The following is a 17,881-nucleotide window of genomic DNA, read 5'->3' as shown; positions in this document are numbered from 1 at the left end:
AACATCACTTCCCACCTCCTCCTCATTCACACATTGCTGAAAGCTCTCCCTGCTTCCATTCTGTTGGGGGTTTTTGCAACGGCCGAGTTTGTGGTGCAATCTGGCGTGGTCCTGCTCGCCATAAGTCTGGCCGCTGTACATGGAGCCTTTGCGAGCCTACCTGTTGCAGCAGAGAGATGTTCCAGCCCTAGACTCCCAGGTGGGATCCGAAAGCTTAGAGCAGTTCTGGGGTGGGTGAAGGAAAACCCCAGCAGATCCATTACAGTTTGTGTAAAGTCTCCTCCGTTTGCCAGCCTTGGAGATCAGGAAATAGGGACTATTTATGCTAAACTGAAAGGCTACAAATACAGATTGAAGGGACAGATGGATTCATAAAGGCTGTTAGGCAGATGGCCAAAGGGATGTGCATCTACCTGGATAAAGCCAAGCTTGGGCAGCCAGGTATTGCAGGGGGGGGAGAGGCGTGTGAGCTATTGATCTGGTTGGCCAGCATCCTTGCAGTGTGTTGCTATGCAGCAACAGGGATGTTTTTCCTACGCTGGAAAAGGGGAGAGCTTCTCCTCTCTCAACCTTTCTCTCTCTCTTTCCCTCTCTCTTTCTCTCTCTCTCTCTCTCACACACACACAGACACAGAGGCTCTGCCAGATCCCTTCCTCTTGAAATACCAATTCTGCAGATTTGTGTAAGGAAACTCCCCAAGTGCTCCTTGAAGGCATCTATCTGCAGGACAATGCTGCAGATATTTAGTAGTTCTACGTGCGTTGCCGTCCAAAGCTGCTGCTTCTCCTGGATGGCGAGAGAGAAATGCTGTAAAAAAAAATCCTTCCATTTGGAGAGGCCACAGATTTCCCAGACCCTTTTTGCTCACCCAAACTCGGGAAGGGAATCTCTTCGGTGGAGAATTTGGGCACTCTGAGAGTATCTTGTGAGCGTTCTCGGAAAATGGTGCAAAATAACTCCTGAAACAAAAGCAAGGTGCAGACGTTTCATCCTGCCTCTTAGCTTCTACTGCCCAAACCCTGAATGTGGATTAGTTGACTTTGGTGAGCGTGATAGAAGAACTTGGCCTCTGTGGCTCATGACTTTAGTTGTATATGTTAAGTTCTGGATCAATGGGGCTTCTTCATCCAATAATGGTTTAATGCAATGTGTGAAGCTTGTCTGTTCCATCTTCTGCGGTGGAAACAGGATGGAGACATCACAACTAGAAAGGTTGAGGGGGATGGCTCAAGGACAATCTTTAAGGATCATTTTAAGGGTCAGTTGAGCAGGGGACAGTGAAGAAAGACAGCGACCTTCTAAAGTGGGAACCCAATAAACCCTTGCATTGGACTGGACAGTGTTTTCAACCTTGGCCACTTGAAGATGTTGTGGACTTCAACTCCCAGAATTCCCCAGCCAGTCCATGGTTGAAGTCCACAACCTTGAAGTCTGGGAGTTGAGGTCCACCACCAAGTAGTCAAGGTTGAAAACCCTGGGACTTGGGAATCATTGGTTCTGAGGTTCCCCCAGATGTGGAAATTCCAGCAGCCATTGACCACCTCTCCTCCCTCCCAACTGATCTGGGGATCCCCCTATAATCCTCTCCCTCTTTTTCTTTCCTCTATTTCAGGGTTCAGCTCCCATCCTAGTCGTCATGGTGATCTTGTTAAACATTGGAGTCGCCATTTTGTTTATTAACTTTTTCATCTAAACCGAGACTGTCTTGTTTGCAAAACTCCAACCGGTTAATAATTAATTAATAAAAAACAACAACAACAAAAAAAACCCGCCCCCAAGCGGTCTGAAAATGGGGATAATGCTGCGAGAGACCCAACGGGAGAACGATGTCGTCATTTTGAACTGTCCCGCGACAACTTTCAAGTCTTTTCACCACCGATTGAGTCTCACTCACAGTTTGCCTTTTTTCCCCCACCCCACCCCGTCCCCTTCCTAGGTAATGTTTTGGATTTTAGCCCAAAATTCTTTGCTTGCACAATCCTTTTGCTGTGTGGCATGGCAGAATGGTAGCAGCAGCATTCCCGCCCCTCCCAGCACCAGACAGGACGGAAAGCGTTCCTCCGAGTGGATTTAGCCAGATCTAGGAAAGTGGTTTCACATGAATTGCCTCCATCTTCAGACGTTTCATTCAAGGCAACGTTTGGAGAGATGCGGCGGTCCTGGCATTGCTTGGTGATATGCAGGGTGGGGTCCTTTGAGAAAATCCCAGCGTGACCCCGGCATTCACATTGAGCTGGGAAAGTCTGAGCGGCCCAGAGAACGGCCCGAGCAGATGGCACTCAAGGGGTGATGCTGATGGTCGAGATCCATTTCTTGAATCATTTAAACAGCCATATCCAGCACAAAAGTCTTAAGCCCTTCCCCCTCGTCGTCCAAAATACTTTTTCCATCCTATGAGTTAAAAATCATTCCTTGTCCCAGGAGACAATAGAAAATTATTTATTTATTTGTCAAATTTATTGGCCACCCGTCTTACCAAAGTTTTGCATAAAGTCACCTGCAGGATGCTGAGGCTCAGGTAAAAATCCTGTATCTATAAACTGCACCCTTTTCTTTTTTTTCCTCTTTTTTTTTTTTTCAAATCTCATTCGACACATTTTTTTCATCCTTTCCGGCAGGTGTTTAAAATAAACGCAGAAAAGTTTTGTTTTGTTGTGAAAGATGACCAAGGTTTTCCAGGAAACGCATCCTCCAGAATTGCCAAGGAGTCGGCCCCCCTCTCTATGGGGAACGATGCTTGAATGTTTCCCCCACCCCCCAAGAGCCACCGTGGCACCGCGAGGAACGGGGCGCGACGGGCATCCCTTCTTCCATCTTGCCATGAGCCATTTCCAGATGTCCTGCTTGGCCTCGGAGCATGTAATAGTTTTGCATTTTGTCTGCAGGATGTATATTCCAGCTTCCGACATAATCCCTGTACAAAAAAAGGAAAAAAAACAACAACCACAACCAAAACTAGAGAACAACAACAACGAAAACATTGTCAACAACAGCCTCTGAGTATGTAATGCTCTTTTTATAATTTGTTTTCTCTCCTCTATGTATCACTTAATTTTGGTATGGTTCAAAACATCTTTATAAGATGCCTGCGTTGTTCTTCTTTCTTCTTCTTATTTTGGGGGGCGAGGTGGGGTTCCTCGATCATTCACTGAAAATACACCTTCGTTACTAGGGAAGCAGCAGTGCCCTTTGAGTTTCTGTTCTATGGGGGGAAAGGCACAATATTGGTTGAGCTCTCTTCAACCAATCGGTGGGTCAAGAGTTGAGAAGGCAGCCGGGACCCTCCGTCAAAGCTCCAGCCGTTTTCCATGTGCATTGCCTCTAAAGCCCAGGCAAATCTCCATTCAGGTCTAATGGATGTTCATTCGGGTGTAATGCACAGCTTCGTTTCTAAAAGTCTGTAGAGATTCTCAGTCATTCAGGTCATGGTTGTCCCAAAGGTGCTTTTTCAAGAGGCAACTGGACTTCGTTTTTTTTCTTTGAAGATGTTTCGTTTCTCATCCAAGAAGCTTCTTCAGCTCTGACAGGATAGTGGGGAATGGAAGGATTTGTATCCCTTGCAGTCAGTTGGTCATTTGCATCCTTTTTAGAGGGTGTTTTAGCTATGCAATTTGGGGTGAACACCCTTGGAATGGTGTGGGAGTTAGGAATGGATTTCCAGAGGAAAAATTGCAGACTATGGGAATCGGGAGCACCACTCCAGTGACCCTGAAGACACAGATAAACCTCCAGGTGGCCTCAATGACTCTAAAAGGATGCAAATGAATATAAGTCTGCAAGGAATATAAATATAAATATAAATATAAATATTTATATTTACATTATATATATATAAATATATAATGGAAGGAATATAAATCCTTCCATTCCCCTCCATCCCGTCAGAGCTGAAGAAGCTTCTTGGATGAGAAGCAAAACATCTTCAAAGAAAAAACAAAGTCCACTTCCCTCCTTTAGGACACAGCTTTGTTTGCACTCTTGGCTGCCATGTTGACTTTTTTGACCATACCTGGAGGGTGTCCCAGTTCTGTTGCATAAACCGAAAAGATCTTCTGTCCCCCATCTGGTTTTTGTCCAGCTGGGAAAGTTGACCAGGCTTCCAACTGGATGATTGGCTTATACTACTTCCGTGGTAGGCTAGCTAGGGTATTCTGGGAAGTTGGCCCACGAGTTTTAATGTTGCCAAGGTTGGACATCCCTGATTTAATACATCACTTAAAAAAAAATCATTCACAGACACAAGACAAACCCACGGCTTCATCCCTAAGTTTCAGCGAAGGAGAAGGATGCATCTGAGTAGCTTTGCAGCCCAAGTTGACCTTGCAAAGCTGGATTGAAGAGGTCTGGTCAACAGCTGAGGGTGGCCTGGAAAACATGCAGCTGAATTCCCATGCCTTTCCCACCAATCCAAAAATGGCATCGTGGCCCTGCATTGTGTGCAGTGAGGGAAGTGCAACTTGACCCTTACTTAAGACCCAGTGCAATTATCAAGAGCCATGGTGGGCCAAGCGTGACCCTCCTGATCGTGTTCAAATCATCTCCATCTTTTCCAATTATCTATGTTGGCAGATGTTGCCAGGCACTGCCGTTGGTCAACATCTGGAAGATAATGGCTTAACCACCCAGCAAAATAGTCAAGATCTTTCAGATCTGTTGGCTGTGAATTATGGGTCTTGGATGCCAAGGTACATGCAGAGAAGCAGTTGAGAAAGGTTGCTATTGATCTGTTTTCCTTTATTCTCTCTTGGGTACAGAAAGCAAACACGTGAGCTTTTGACCTTGACGCTGTTAAACTACCCTTCCCATCATTTACTATTAGCCGTGTGAGTTGGGGCCGACAGGATTTGGAGGCCAACTTCTGGAAGGTCTCCAGTTTAAAAAAAAAAAAAGATTGTAAGAGGGTTAGAATTACACACAGAAAGAGCTCCAGGCTACAAGTCCCTTTCCTCTACTAAAGGCCCCCACCCGTAACCACAATCTGCTTATTGATGTGCTGCTAAACGAAGAGATGAGAAAACTCAGTCCACCGCACATTTACCCCACACAAGCTGACTTTTTCAGCAGCACTAATGATAGTGCAGAGAGAAGCGCAAGGACTTGATACATCCTGCTCAGATACATGATTTGTTAAATAAAAATGCCGCCCTCATCAGCAAAAGCATTTTTATTGGTAAACACTCTTAAAAAGGCAAACTCCAGCTTCCAGCCTCATGACTGCATCCATGTGAGATGTGGCTTCTATTAAACATTCAAGGTGTTATTCCAGCCGCTCGCTCTCAAAACCTTTCCTGTTTTCTTCGTACATATGGCTTTCTCTTCGAGCGCAACCGTACACCCACAGGGCCCTCAGCAAATCCTCCAGCCATTCAGCACCGACACACTACCACAACCCAGAAGTCCTCAGGAGAAGCCGGAATAACAGTGGCTCTCTTGACAGAGCTAGCTTCCCAACACAAGAACATTGGGAGATGGATCTTCCTGGAGACCCTGAACCTTGTAAAGATCCCCCTCCCTGCCTGTAAAGGACTAAACCCCACAGAAAGCCTGTCCCTCAAAGCCTTGGCTTGGCTTACGTCTATCAAGAACAACGTCGGATTTTCTCAGCGTATGTCAAGTTACTTTGCTCTCAAATCCTTGAGTGAAGTAACTTATTCAACACAGGCCTTCTAAGCAATCAACTGCCAAGTCAGATCCTGCCTTGTGGAGGTCAGGATTGGCCAGACGCAACCACTTGGCCCTAGTCCTTGTAAGCCTCGCCTAGGTGGCGCCTTCATAGAACGCCTTTGCCATGGCCTGCCCCACCTTCACCGTCTTCTTCTCTTTGGCATCAGGGCCCAGGTTCTGGCGGGCCAGATTCACCCAGTACTGCTCTGTCCTGGACAGGTAGTCGGCAAATCTTTCATCCTGTTGCACAGCTGGATGTTCCTTGTCTGAAGGAAGAAAAAGCAAGTGGTCAGTGGAGAACAGACTAGAAAGCAGTGGTCCCACTGATGATGTCCTATTTTCTCTTTTGGATCTACTAGACTCAAGGGCAGCCCTCACCTGCATGAATATTCATAGGCTTTGGTCTAATTATCCAGCTATTTATCTAATTTACATTGAAGAGGGGGGGTGGGGGGAGATACAAATTGTAGGTAGGGAAGGCACAACTGGGCTATGGAGGAAGACGTTCCTTTCTCTGATATTTTGAAGGACCTTTAGAGAACATCTAGGAACTCAGGACTATTCCTTTATGGCAGCGGTCACCAACTGGTGGTCCATGAACCACTGGTGGCCTGCGAGAAAATTTTGGTGGTCCGCAGAAAAATTATTTGCATTTTTTATATTGCACTAAATCAAACTACGGCCCCTGGGATGGATACATGCAATGAATGTTTGTGTTGCTGCAGAGTCTCCACCCTCGGGGTCTTTTTGTGTGGGTCGGAGGAGGGCAGAAATTCCGACTTGGGGTCTGCTTCAGCCTCCTGGTGCGGGGCTTTGGGCAAAGGCTGGAGGGAAGCGCCGCTGGTGGCGAAGAGCCGAAGGGCCTCGTTCCAGTGGGGCTGCATCATGGCCTGGAACTGGCTGACCATCTCAGACCGCTGAGCCTCCAGCACCGGTGCCTGGCCTTCCCCAGGTCTTCCCTCTGCTTGGAACGCCTATGCTCCTAGTCCTCAGTGAGGTGCTTGTGCTGAGGCTCCTTCTCTGTCAGATCCAATATCGCCAACTCTTTCTCGTGGAAGCTGCTTAGCTCCAACAACTGCTTCCTGTTGGGGCCCTAAGGAGCCTGGGCGGGAAGGGGAGGAGTGGCTGGGAGGGGAGGGGCGAGTAGAGGCCGGCGCAGCGCCCCTCGACGTGAATGACATCGAGTTGGCCATGCCCACCCAGTCACATGACCACCCGGCCGGTCATTAGGCAGATCATAATAGTGGTCTGCGGGATTTTAAATTATGAATTTAGTGGTCCCTGAGGTCCGAAGGTTGGTGACCCCTGCTTTATGCTACTGAAGAAAGGTAAAGGCAGATCGTCTGGATGGCAATGCTGAATTCTAGACAGCAATTCAGCTGAATTATGTAAAAGAATCTTTCAAACATTCAGCAATAGGTTTCAAAAGCCGTTTCTTTATAAAATAGATTTGAAAGACCAAAACCCCACGTTCTCCAACCTGCTACTCTCCAAGAAATACTAAGGCTCCGAATTAACTGCCTGGAATTGAAGTGTCAATGGAGCTTCTGGAGAACGTCCAGTTGGGGAGCCCTGGTCTTCTCCACTACTCACCAAAGAATCCCCACACAGCTATGACCCACGAGAGCCACTCATGGGAAGCAAACACCCAAAGGCTTTGAGGAACTGAATCCTGTCCAGGGTTTTTTGGTGGCCTTACCATCCTCTCCACTCTCCTCCTCATCAGAGTCCTCTTCCTCCTCCTCCTCTTCCTCCTCTCCTCCTTCGGCACCTTCCACATCTTCATCCGACTCTGATTCTTCAAGCCATTCCTGAGCTTCTGCCACAGCAGAACATAAACACATAAATGTTTACACAGGAACACACACATGCAAATACATGATCCTTGCATGCAGAAGAACATTCAAAATTAACACTACTTGTTAAGAACTTTTCCGTCCTGAAATTACCATCAGTCCTCCATGAGCTGCCTCCTGGAATACGATTGATCCCGGACCTCCGGACCTTCCGTAAAGCCCTGAAGACGTTTTTATTTCATCAAGCCGGCCTAGCCTAAATGGTTTTTAATTGGGATTTTAAATTTTATGGATTTGGGGTTTTAAATTTGGGTAGCCAATGATTTAATTCTTTTAATTATCTTAACTTTTGCATTTGTATGTTTTTTAATTTTGGCTGTTCACCGCCCTGAGTCCCTTCCGGGAGAAGGGCGGTATACAAATTAAATTAATAAATAAATAAATAAAAAATGTGTTAGCCTGTAAAGCAGGAGTCTTCAACCTTGGCAACCTTAAGCCTGGTGGACTTCAACTCCCAGAATTCCTCAGCCAGCAAAGAATTCTGGGAGTTGAAGTCCGCCAGACTTAGAGTTGCCAAGGTTGGAGACTCTGCCTTAAAGGGCAGACAGTGCCTTCCAAATTAGTAGGAAAGATGCCGAGGTCAACCTGAGGCTGGGCTGTTTGATTCCGAAGGGGGTGAATAGTGCTTGAATTGTACAGCAATAATAACTTCCTCAAAGCCTGAAGATCCAGAGAAGACCCTGTATCCCTGGAGTATCCCCAGTTCTTCTGAAATCTGTCTGGACCAGTCTATGATGGCTGGACTGTTCCTGGGCGAAAAAAGCTCAGATTTAGGTAAAAATAGAGAGAATCCCTTGTGAAACTTCAGGATTTCATTAAAAATCCTCCCCACACACACACACGGATTCCAGCGACCGAAAGGAAGGTTTAAAGTATTTCCAGCCCATATTAAGAGAAGAGAAAGCACTAAGCAGCCCCTACTAGGATTAACAACAAAAAAAAAAAGTTCAGGACCCAAGATCAAGCAAGGCCAAGGCTCGGTGAAGGCGTCCTTCCAGGGATTAAGCCCGGCCAAAATTAGCTGCTCTTGCGCTGGCCAGTTGGTGACATCTATTCAGAGCCCTCGGCACGACGGTACCCTCAGCCACAGTTCCCATCACCTGTCTCTGCGTCGGTCCAAATAAGCTTTTGTCTCAGATTAACGTGAGAGCTGGGATAGAATTAAACCCCGCTGCCTTTCAGCTCTTGAGGAACATCTTCCAAGCCAAGAATTCAGGAAATCTAAATCGGGCTTCACGTGTTGCTTGCCGATGGACAACCTCCTCCACCCCCGGCCCCTTTCAGTGGTCTAATACAGATGGTGCTTCACCCAGAACTAGAACTTCCTTGGCCTGGTGACAACAGAAGTAGGCTGGTAAGAGACGCAAGTTGCCCTGTGCTTCTGAAGCCACCTTGGAATGGGCCGTTTCAGCAAGAAGAGAAGATGCTTCGCAGGTGGGGGGAAGGAATTAAAGCACAAAAGTACTAATCACAAGGCTTGAACCCAAAAGCAAAAACAAAATTAAGAGCAACTGCTATGATGTGATTGTATACATTCTGTGCAACAAAGACCCCTCTAACCCAGCTTTTGGGGAATGCTGGAAGCTTTCTGGAGAGGGCCACAGCATTCAGCAAGGAAATCTAGTGGATCGAGAAGGATTCTGGACTAGCTTTCTTGGTCACATGCTAGTTATGTATTCCAGCAGGTGGAGAAATCATTTGGGCGGATTCTGTGGATCAGTGAGAATTCTGGATTCTGAGTAAGAAGCAAAATTTGGCAATCCCAGACTTTATGCCACTTAAACCAGTGTGCAGAAAGTCAGGTGTGTAATTTTGTCTCTGCTTTCTCGGAGGGAAGGGAAAGAAATCCCCAAAATTCAGATTCCTGATCCTAGAAACGTTGTCCAATCTTCCCAAGTTCCAGAATCTCATCAGATATTTTTTTCTACAAACTTCTCTTCGACTGTAGTAAAAGCTAAACATCTTTGAGGGTGTTTTTCCCCTTTTAAAAAGAAAGGAAGAGAAGAAATGAAGACATCTGAAGGTACAGAGAATGAGGTGAGACAAAGCCCAAAAGCAGACGGAGACCAGGAAGGTCCTAACTCACTTGGGTCCATCTCCACAAGGACCTTCCACTCTTCCATTTTGTGGAGGTCGAGGGCGTAGAGGTCATTGAGAGTGAACTGGCGGTCTCCCACCTCAAACATCCCCCCATAGAGGTAGAGGACCCCATGCTTCACTGCCAGCATGGCATTTGAACGCGGGCAGGGCTCCACTGGAGGGTTGGAGGCTTCATTCCCCCCGTCATCGTCTTCTCCTTCCGACTCTGGTGACTCCGTTGACTTCCCTTGGGGAGCTGAGATCAGCTGCTTGACAATCATCACAGTCCCATCTTCTGCCACCACCTCCTTGACAATCTCCACAGGTCCAGGGGGAGGCTGTCCTTCCACCTCATCCCCTCCACCACCAGCCTGATGGGGCTCCCCTTTCGCTGCGCCTCGTCTTCTTCTCTTTTTGTCGGACTTCAATCCCTAGTGATGGAGACAAGCATGTACCAGAAGAACATGAAAATCCAACCCAAGTACAAGAGATGTTCTACAGAACTTCTGGGAGCACCACCACCACTCTTCTTCTAAGATGCCACAGTCATTTGCCTTGACTGCTTTTAGGTTTCCAGGAGTCTCCAAAACCGACCCCCAAATCCTCAGCTTCCATTTCAAATTTGAAATGACAACTCAATAAACCAGTATTTTTCTCCTCCATTGAAAATGGAAGCTGAGAGCAGAAGTCTCCAACCCGTGGCAATTTAAAACTGTGTTGGCTGAGGAATTCTGAGAGTTGAAGTCCACAAGTCTTAAAGTTGCCAAGGTTGGAGATCCTTGAACTAGAGTAATTGGAGATGGAGATCAAGAGAACAGAGGGAGAAAAACCTCACTGTATGAGATTTTGCCACAAACCTTTAATTGTCCAAGAAACCACCGATTCTTTGCCAGATCGTAGAAATAAATATCGTTGAAGAAGTCTCCTTCTAGACGTTCCTCCTCTTCTTCATCATGGACCCCACCAAAGAGAAGAGAGCGGTTGCCGGGCCCCAGGGCCACCGAGAAGCCAGATCTGGGTGTTGGCTTCACACCAGAAGGACTCACCCTGCTCCAAGTCCATTTTTCTGTCAAAGATAGAAAAAACAGAACAAGAAAAGTGGGAGATGAATGAAAAGCATAATAATAGGGAAACTTCTTAAACTTCAGGCTTTGGGGGACATGAGGAGGGCCTATACTCGTGAGAAGCCTTCACTGCCGTAGAAGACACCCCTCCCCCATTCAACTCTCAGCATAGCAAAGGATTCAGCAAGGACAGAAGGTCTGCACTTACCCAAGCCTTCAGCACTCAGGAGGAACATATCCGTATGGAGGGTCCCTTTGTCAACGTCTTTCTTAATTCGCTGCACAAGGAAAGCAGCTGCATTATGGAATCATATTATGGAAGTAGAACCAAGCTATCAACAAGGAATTATTTCCACAAATCTTCCTTATGAATCATGCACAATCCTTCTAAGCCCTTGTTTTATGACTTCACCTACAAGAGCAAAGGGTCAGGATCTTTGACCAGTGAGATTTCCAGGGACTTTCCCCAAATTTCTATTGTGTGGAAATATTCCCAAATATTTTCCTAGGGGGACTTAGAGCCTGCAAATACTTCATCCATTCCTTACTGAGAAGCAGGGCTGGGAAAGAGGTCCTCCAGAAGTTGCTGAACCATAATATCCAGCAATGCCTGCCAAGGTGAAGGAAGGTGGGAAGGCCAATCTAGCAACAGTGGAGGACCACAGGCTGATCCACAGCACCTAATAGCAGCTTTTGTGAAGCCCCTGAATCTACACATGTTGCAGAGAAGGCCCTCGTTCTGGTCCCTTTCAAACATGCTCCAAACCACTTTGAACAACTTCTAGTCTTAAAAGACCAGCGACTCATACCAACCCTAATAGCAAAAGATGACCCTGACCTGTTTGGAGTAGCCTCCATAGACCATGAGGTGGCCCTCAGGTGTTGAAGCCAGATGGCAACCTGACCTCGGGGCCGGGGCGATCCCAGAAGGAGCCAGCTTAGACCAAGCAAAGGTGTCCAGGTTGAAAGCATGGACATCGTTGTAGTAGATGTAATCTCTAGTTGATCAAAAGCATCAGACACAAGTGATGGAAGGCAGAGTTGAGTTGGCAACAGATCTCCAGCAGAGACAGAGAACCGCCTCCCACAACAGCATAAGCAACAAGGGTGCAGGCCTGGCCCCCCAACCTTCCATCTGTTCTAGAATTCCTTCTGATTTCTCTTGGCGACCCACCTCCTTGTCCTAGGCAGCCCCACGTTCCAGATTACATGAGCTGTCCGTAGGTTGACTTCTATCCCCTCTACCTGAACTTTCTGCCTAGAGAAGCACTCAAGTTAAGTAACCACGATAAATAAAGCATAAGCACTCAGCATTTGAAAAAAAGGACCAATAAAGATTGCCCTTAAATGAGTGAAGCTCAGCTCCTCCTTTGAACGAAAGTGGGGGCTGAACAGTTTTTGGCTGCCCACTGCTTAGAGGTCATCATCATCAACATCAGAATATGCTCCTCCAGGGAAAGCCCGGTGAAGATAGCAGAGTGAAGGAGTCAAAATCTGGACCACCACCTCTTCCTCCATCTGCCCTGATTCCTTTGTGCTTAATGGAAGCATCTTCAAGGGAAGGACAGGAGGCATCCTGGGCTGAGTGGAGGCAAAATAACCCTCCCCCCCCCCAAAAAAATGGACAGCGGAGCAGACTCACCGGCTACTTTCATGGAAGCCTCCAAAGACAATGAGTTGCCTCTTACTGACCGCCATCCGGTGTCCACTCCGCCCAGAGGGCCCTCCTGAAGCTCTGAAATCAAAGAAGGGGATTCAGCAGCCCCTCTGATTTCTTCAGTGGGTCATGGTGCTCCTCCAGCTTGTCCCCTTCTTGTAAGCTACCCCTTTGTCCCCCTTCCCCTTCCGGCCCAAGTTGTTCCTCTGAAAGCCAAGGCAAGAAAGGAATGGCCACTTCTAGAAAGCAACAATGGACTTCCAGAGACCTGAGCATGTCTCGGGGCTGCAGGGAGGGACACCACGCCAATTCTGACATTCCCTGTTCTCCCCGGGGGTGGAGGGCACCAACAGTGGGTCCTTCCAGAACTCTCTTTACTTACTTGACTTGCTCCCAGGTCCTGCTGGCCAAATGCAAGACCCAGAGGTCTTTGTAGTGGTAGAACTGCTCCCCATCCGGAGAAGCAAATTCCCCACCGAACAGCCAGAGTTGTCCGCCACCCTGAGCAACAACCACAGCCTGCCAGACAAAAGAGAGAGAGGGCAGCGTCTGTCTCCTTTCTGACATGCAAAACCCAAGGTTTTCTCTTAATCATTCTGACCACGCTGGGTTGAACCCCTGTGCTCATGCTAGCTAGGTAGGTAAGAGGTAGAAAAGGGAGGGAGGGAGGGAGGAAGAAGAGACAAAAGGGAGGGAGGGAGGGAGGGAGGTATAGAGGGAGAAGGGAGGGAGAAAGGGAGAATTGAAGGAAGGAAGAGAAGAGAAGAGAAAGGTTAGAAATGGGAGGGAGGACGTCCACATGCATTTACAGAACCATCTTTTCTGGAGAAGCAGCTACGTTAACTATATTCCTTCATCAATCTATACTATTATGAAACAAGGCCCATCCTTGCTTAGCACAGTGGGTGATCCTAATCCCAGACTGTCCCAACCACCATACCTGGTGAGCACAGCGCCGAGGCGGAGGACTCGGAATATCGATTTTAGCCCAGCTGTCCTTCCGGATGTTGTAAACGAAGAGCTCGTTGTAGAGGAGGGTCTACGGGAGACATCAAAGGAGGAGGAGGAGGAGGAGGGCTTTGCTAGAAGTGGAGATCTTCCAAGAAAGGCCTATTTTACTGCACAACTTGATATCTCAAAATGACAACCCAGCCAGCATTTTCTAGCTTCCCAACTCTTGGAAATCATTAAATTCCTTGGGCGGCTCTAGCTGCTTCAGTATCCAGATCAGCACATGGTACCAGGTCAACCCTAAACAGGCCCTTATTTTAATAAAACAATTGCAAATTCTCCAAGCTGCTGTGATGCTGAGGGCCACTTCCTCCCCTGCTCCAGAGGAGAAAAGTGGCCATCCCAAGGCCAGGAATTCAGAAGCCAAACGCAAGCTCCCTTCAACTGAGGTCCTCCAGAACAGGGGTCTCCAACCTTGGCAACTTTAAGACTTGTGGACTTCAATTCCCACAATTCCTGAGCCAGCTTTGTTGAAGTCCACAAGTCTTGAAAGTTGCCAAGGTTGGAGACCCCTGCTCCAGATAGCTGGTACTCGACTCATCAGAGCAAGATCAGGCCATCAGCCTCCCACATTTCCTTCCACAAGAATATTGGGTGTCTGGAGAAGAAGGTGAGAAGAAAGGCTGAAGCTCCATCTTGAGGCCATTCGGATTCATGGTCTCCACAGCAGTTGGTTCTCTAAACTTGGCTCCTTTAAAAATTGTGGACTTCAGCTCCCAGAATTCCTCAGCCAGTATGAGGAATTCTGGGAGTTGAAGTCCACAAGCCTTAAAGCAGCCAGATTTGAAGACCCCTCTGCTATGGGATGAAGTTCTCCCACATCTGCTTTACATTTCCTGCCAAATAAACTTTGATGACTTGACCATGAAATCAATTGCTACAAGAAGCAGAAGGGAAAGAACATTTTCAGCCCTATATGCATTATTTACATTTATTGATTTGAATTATATCCCCTTTTTTCTGCTCAGAGAAGCTCCTGAAGGCAGCCGACAGAATCAAAACCGATAAAATTAGCAATTAAAAATGAAGGGCTACCGATGAGAAATCCATTCAGTCAACAGATTTTAGTAAAACCCTTTCCCCCATCGTTCTATTTGCCCCTGGATAAAGCCCACTTAACCAAAATCTCATTTAGCAACAGAAATTTTAGGCTCAATCGTGGTCATACGTTGAGAACTACCCATATCGATCAGTGCTGGATCCATTTTGGGCTCTGCAATTCCTTAAAATTATCAAAATTCGACATGCAATTTCTGGAAGATTTAAAAGTGAAGCTGGGTGAGAGAAGGGAAGAGAGAGAGAGAGAAAGAGAGAGAAAAAAAGGAATACTTTACTTTTTGGCCATTGAAATATTCACCTCCGAACAGGATGAGCTCGTCTTTCTCGGGGTGGGCGGAGAGAGAGGCGTTGAGCCTGGGAACCAAGAGGAAAAAAGGCTAAGCAAACCAAGATTTCAGGGAACAGAGTTCATGAGGACTAGCAGCTTTTCACTGGGGATTGAAGGGGTGCACAAAACATTTTGAGGCCAAACTTTCCCAACTGCCCAGATAACCTTGGCGTTTCCACGCTCACCTTGGGGAGGGAGGGGCGCAGGGGGTCTCCAGCACCTGCGTCTTTGCGGCATCCAGAGACTGGAATTGGGCGATCAGCGCCTCCAGGTCCTCCTGCAGTTCGAGAAACAGCTTGGTTTTGCAACAAAAAGGGAGACGTGTGCCCCCCCCAATCTTTCATGCATACGTGAAAACATAGGTTTTGTGTGTGCGTATAACTTTGGCGAAAGAGATTTTAACGAGATCAAAACGGATACTGAAAAGAGACGGAGCAGAAAAAGAGAAAAATAGCGCATAGCGGGAGAAGAAATCAGCGAAAAAGAAAAAAAGTATAAAGAAACGCCTTCCAATCTCCTTAAACGTGGTTATAAATATGTTAACATTTTACCATCTCTAAGGTCACATCCTGCTTTCTTTCCATGCTGCTCTTTCCAACTGACAAATTCATTACAAATTACACATCCATTTTTCTCTTCTTCTTTTTCACTGTTGCACATTTCCTTCTCTTGCACAAATCTACTGTTGCACTAACTCACTGCTCCTACCCTTCCCTTGCACTAATCCGATCTCTTGGATTGCACAGAGGAATTGTGCTGGGGGAGGGCAGGCAGGGACCCTCCTGCAGGAGAGAGATGGTGGGGGAGTCTGGACCTGCTGAATTCCTGCCTGCCCTGCAGCTGGAAAAGCCCCTGCAGCCCCAGCACCCTCCTAATCACCTCCTCTTTCTTGGTCCGCTTGGAGACTTTCTTCTCCATCTTGGCCGCCGTCTTCTCGGCCCCCTTGGCCTTCTTCTCCTTCTTATTTTTCTTGCCCATCTTGGCAAGTCAGGGCAGCTGTGCCCGGCCAGGGAAGCTGCAGGCGTCGCTCACATGGCAGCCCCGGCCTTTCCTGTTCCCGGGGCATTTCCTGCCAGCGAAAAGAACCAGGGGGTGGAGAGGCCGAGCCTGCAAAAGGGTTGCCATCTGCGGGAGGGAGGCTGCTTTGCAAGGGCGGAAGGGAGCGCTTGACGCAGCCTTGCCAAAAAAAAGAAAAGAAACAGCATTTGGAAAAATCAATAAGGGAGAATCTTGGTGGCTCAGGATTTGGTGGTTTCCTTGCAGATATTTTATGTCCCAAATGCCAGCGCTAGCCACACTGGCACCGATGACGTCGCCCAGTTTGGGTCATGAAACATCTGCAAGAAAACAGCCAAGCTCAGAGAACACCAAACTCTTTTGCGTCTGTGCTTGTAGTTGCACAAAATTCTGCACAAAAGCAGGCAAATTCTAGAGCAATTCCATGGCAGTCGTCCTCCTCCTCTCTGAAAAACCCACCCACTCCTAGCACTGATCAGGTTACCTAGTTAGATAATGAAATGTCTAGAAAGAAAACAACCAAGCTCAGAGAGCACCAAGGACCCCTCCCTTGGAAAAAGCCCCCCACTCACTCTACAACCACACAGCCATCCAGAAACCTCCTTTTCCTAACCCTCTGGTGCTGGTTGGAAGCCTCAAATGCAAGATCCAGTAATTAAATAAATCCTACTCTTTAGTAAAAAGAAGAAAAAAAACTGCAGGAGGGTTTTGAGTTTTTGGGTGAAGCACACACACACACACACACACACTCACACACACGCAGGAGTCCCTCCTTTTGCAAACATGCAGCTGATGCAATTTTGGCTGCGATGTGATGAGCTGCTGCAGCTGCAGGGGCTGTCAATCGCCACCAGGTGGCAGTCTTGTGCAACAGACGGGCAGCTTATCCCAGTGCAACCATCACAGCCTGGTTTAGAAGCTCTGGTTGCCCATCCCATCGCTGAGAGGATGGTGCAAGAGCAGCCAAAAAGTTGCATCATGCCAGGATGTCTGGTCTGCATTTCTATGGGATGGAGAATGGGCCTGACCCCACTGGGGAGCCGGCCAAGACCTGTTCCTGAGCCCTTTCCACCCCAAAACCTCTCCTCGCCTTCATCAAGAGGTTCTCCAGGTAGCAAAACTTCACTGCTTCTTCCTGGGTTAACTCCTCTCAAATTGCCTCGGCTCTAAAATCCCTACTAGGACACAATTAGACTCCTTGTGTATTTCCCTTCCCCTGGATACAAGGATTCTGGTTTTCTAACTTATTCTGGGGGAACTTTAGGAGTTGTTTCCATTTGCTTTCTCACGGCAGGCGGTGGGAAGGCTTACGTCCACCAGCCATCCTTCTCCAACTCCCTGTTCCCCGTGTTCCAATCTGAAAGGACAGGATGAGTTGCTCTGAGATGCTTTGGGGAATTAAGTGAATTTTAAGGACATAGAAAATCCGCAGAGCCCCAAACTGTTCAATGAAAGACCCACAACCCATTCTGAACCGCACCCTCATCTTGCCCCGAGAACTGGGCATTAAGGCAGAGTCCCAACAGTCTGTTGGGTCTCACCTTAGCTTCCCTGTTGCCCATCCATCTCTCTCTCAATGGGAAGTCACGGTGATGGAGCAACTGAGGTGTTGGACCTGGACTGGGGTGAGCCAGATTCAGATCCATCTCAGCCACGGAAATTAAGAAGAAGTGGGTCTCCCTGTCTCTTTCTTAGCTCCTCCTACCTCACAAAGGGAGTTGTTGTGCAGATAAGATGAAGAAAACGCTCTTTCTTAAATTCCTGGAGGGAAAGAAAATGGAATAGATCTAACGAGTACAGAATAATTTAAATCAGAGGTCCCCAACCTTGGCAACCTTAAGACTTATGGACTTCAACTCCCAAAATTCCTCAGCCAGCCATGCTGCAGGTTGGATACCCTGCTGGCTGGCTGAAGAATTCTGGGAGTTGAAGTCCATAAGTCTTAAAGTTGCCCAGGTTGGGGATCCCTGATCTAGATCAGCTATGGATCACTGGAACAAACAGGATTTCATGAATAACCTAGAATAACAGAGTTGGAAGGGACCTTGGAGCCTGCAAGTTGGAGGTCTTCTAGTCCAACCCTCTGCTCAGGCAGGGGACCCTAAATCATTCTGGGCAAATAGCAGTCGTGTTTCTTCTTAAAAAT

At 47.5% G+C, this 17,881-nt stretch overlaps 2 protein-coding genes across 5 annotated transcripts in view; one reads left to right on the top strand and one right to left on the bottom strand.

Annotated features, from left to right (window-relative positions):
* The window catches only part of JPH3 (junctophilin 3), a 37,082-nt gene extending 33,997 nt beyond the window's left edge, over window positions 1-3,085 (top strand). For 2 of the 3 annotated variants that reach the window (XM_034426591.3, XM_034426590.3), the window contains exon 5: window positions 1,613-3,085. In XM_034426591.3, the coding sequence (XP_034282482.1) occupies window positions 1,613-1,680 (68 nt within the window). In that variant the 3' untranslated portion in view covers window positions 1,681-3,085. The remainder of the gene's footprint in view (window positions 1-1,612) is intronic. The other variant, XR_004592743.3, reaches the window with a different exon arrangement.
* A 2,064-nt stretch (window positions 3,086-5,149) lies between these two features.
* KLHDC4 (kelch domain containing 4) lies at window positions 5,150-16,526 on the bottom strand. 2 transcript variants are annotated; one of them, XM_034426593.3, is made up of 12 exons: window positions 15,598-16,526; window positions 14,904-14,995; window positions 14,666-14,744; window positions 13,261-13,359; window positions 12,703-12,839; window positions 12,306-12,398; window positions 11,502-11,661; window positions 10,872-10,941; window positions 10,457-10,665; window positions 9,607-10,030; window positions 7,364-7,483; window positions 5,150-5,930 (listed from the first exon to the last, which is right to left on the bottom strand). In XM_034426593.3, exons 1-12 carry the CDS (start codon window positions 15,694-15,696, stop codon window positions 5,758-5,760), a joined length of 1,755 nt encoding a protein of 584 aa, XP_034282484.2. In that variant the 5' UTR covers window positions 15,697-16,526; the 3' UTR covers window positions 5,150-5,757. The 2 variants fall into 2 exon arrangements, with proteins under 2 accessions (XP_034282484.2, XP_034282485.2); XM_034426594.2 differs by having other exon boundaries at window positions 14,689-14,744; window positions 15,598-16,350.
* Window positions 16,527-17,881: the final 1,355 nt, after the last annotated feature.

Source organism: Pantherophis guttatus, chromosome 11 (assembly GCF_059756535.1).
Source record: "Pantherophis guttatus breed Tessera chromosome 11, ASM5975653v1, whole genome shotgun sequence".
Lineage (NCBI taxonomy): Eukaryota > Metazoa > Chordata > Lepidosauria > Squamata > Colubridae > Pantherophis > Pantherophis guttatus.
This window is presented reverse-complemented; position numbering and strand designations above follow the sequence as displayed.

Coding starts and splice junctions, on each gene's coding strand:
- KLHDC4 (XM_034426593.3), bottom strand. CDS start 15,696: ATGGGCAAGAAAAATAAGAAGGAGAAGAAGGCCAAGGGGGCCGAGAAG. Junction 11,662..12,305: donor GGCTTCCATGAAAGTAGCCG/GTGAGTCTGCTC, acceptor TTGATCAACTAG/AGATTACATCTACTACAACG. Junction 10,666..10,871: donor CCTGAGTGCTGAAGGCTTGG/GTAAGTGCAGAC, acceptor TATCTTTGACAG/AAAAATGGACTTGGAGCAGG.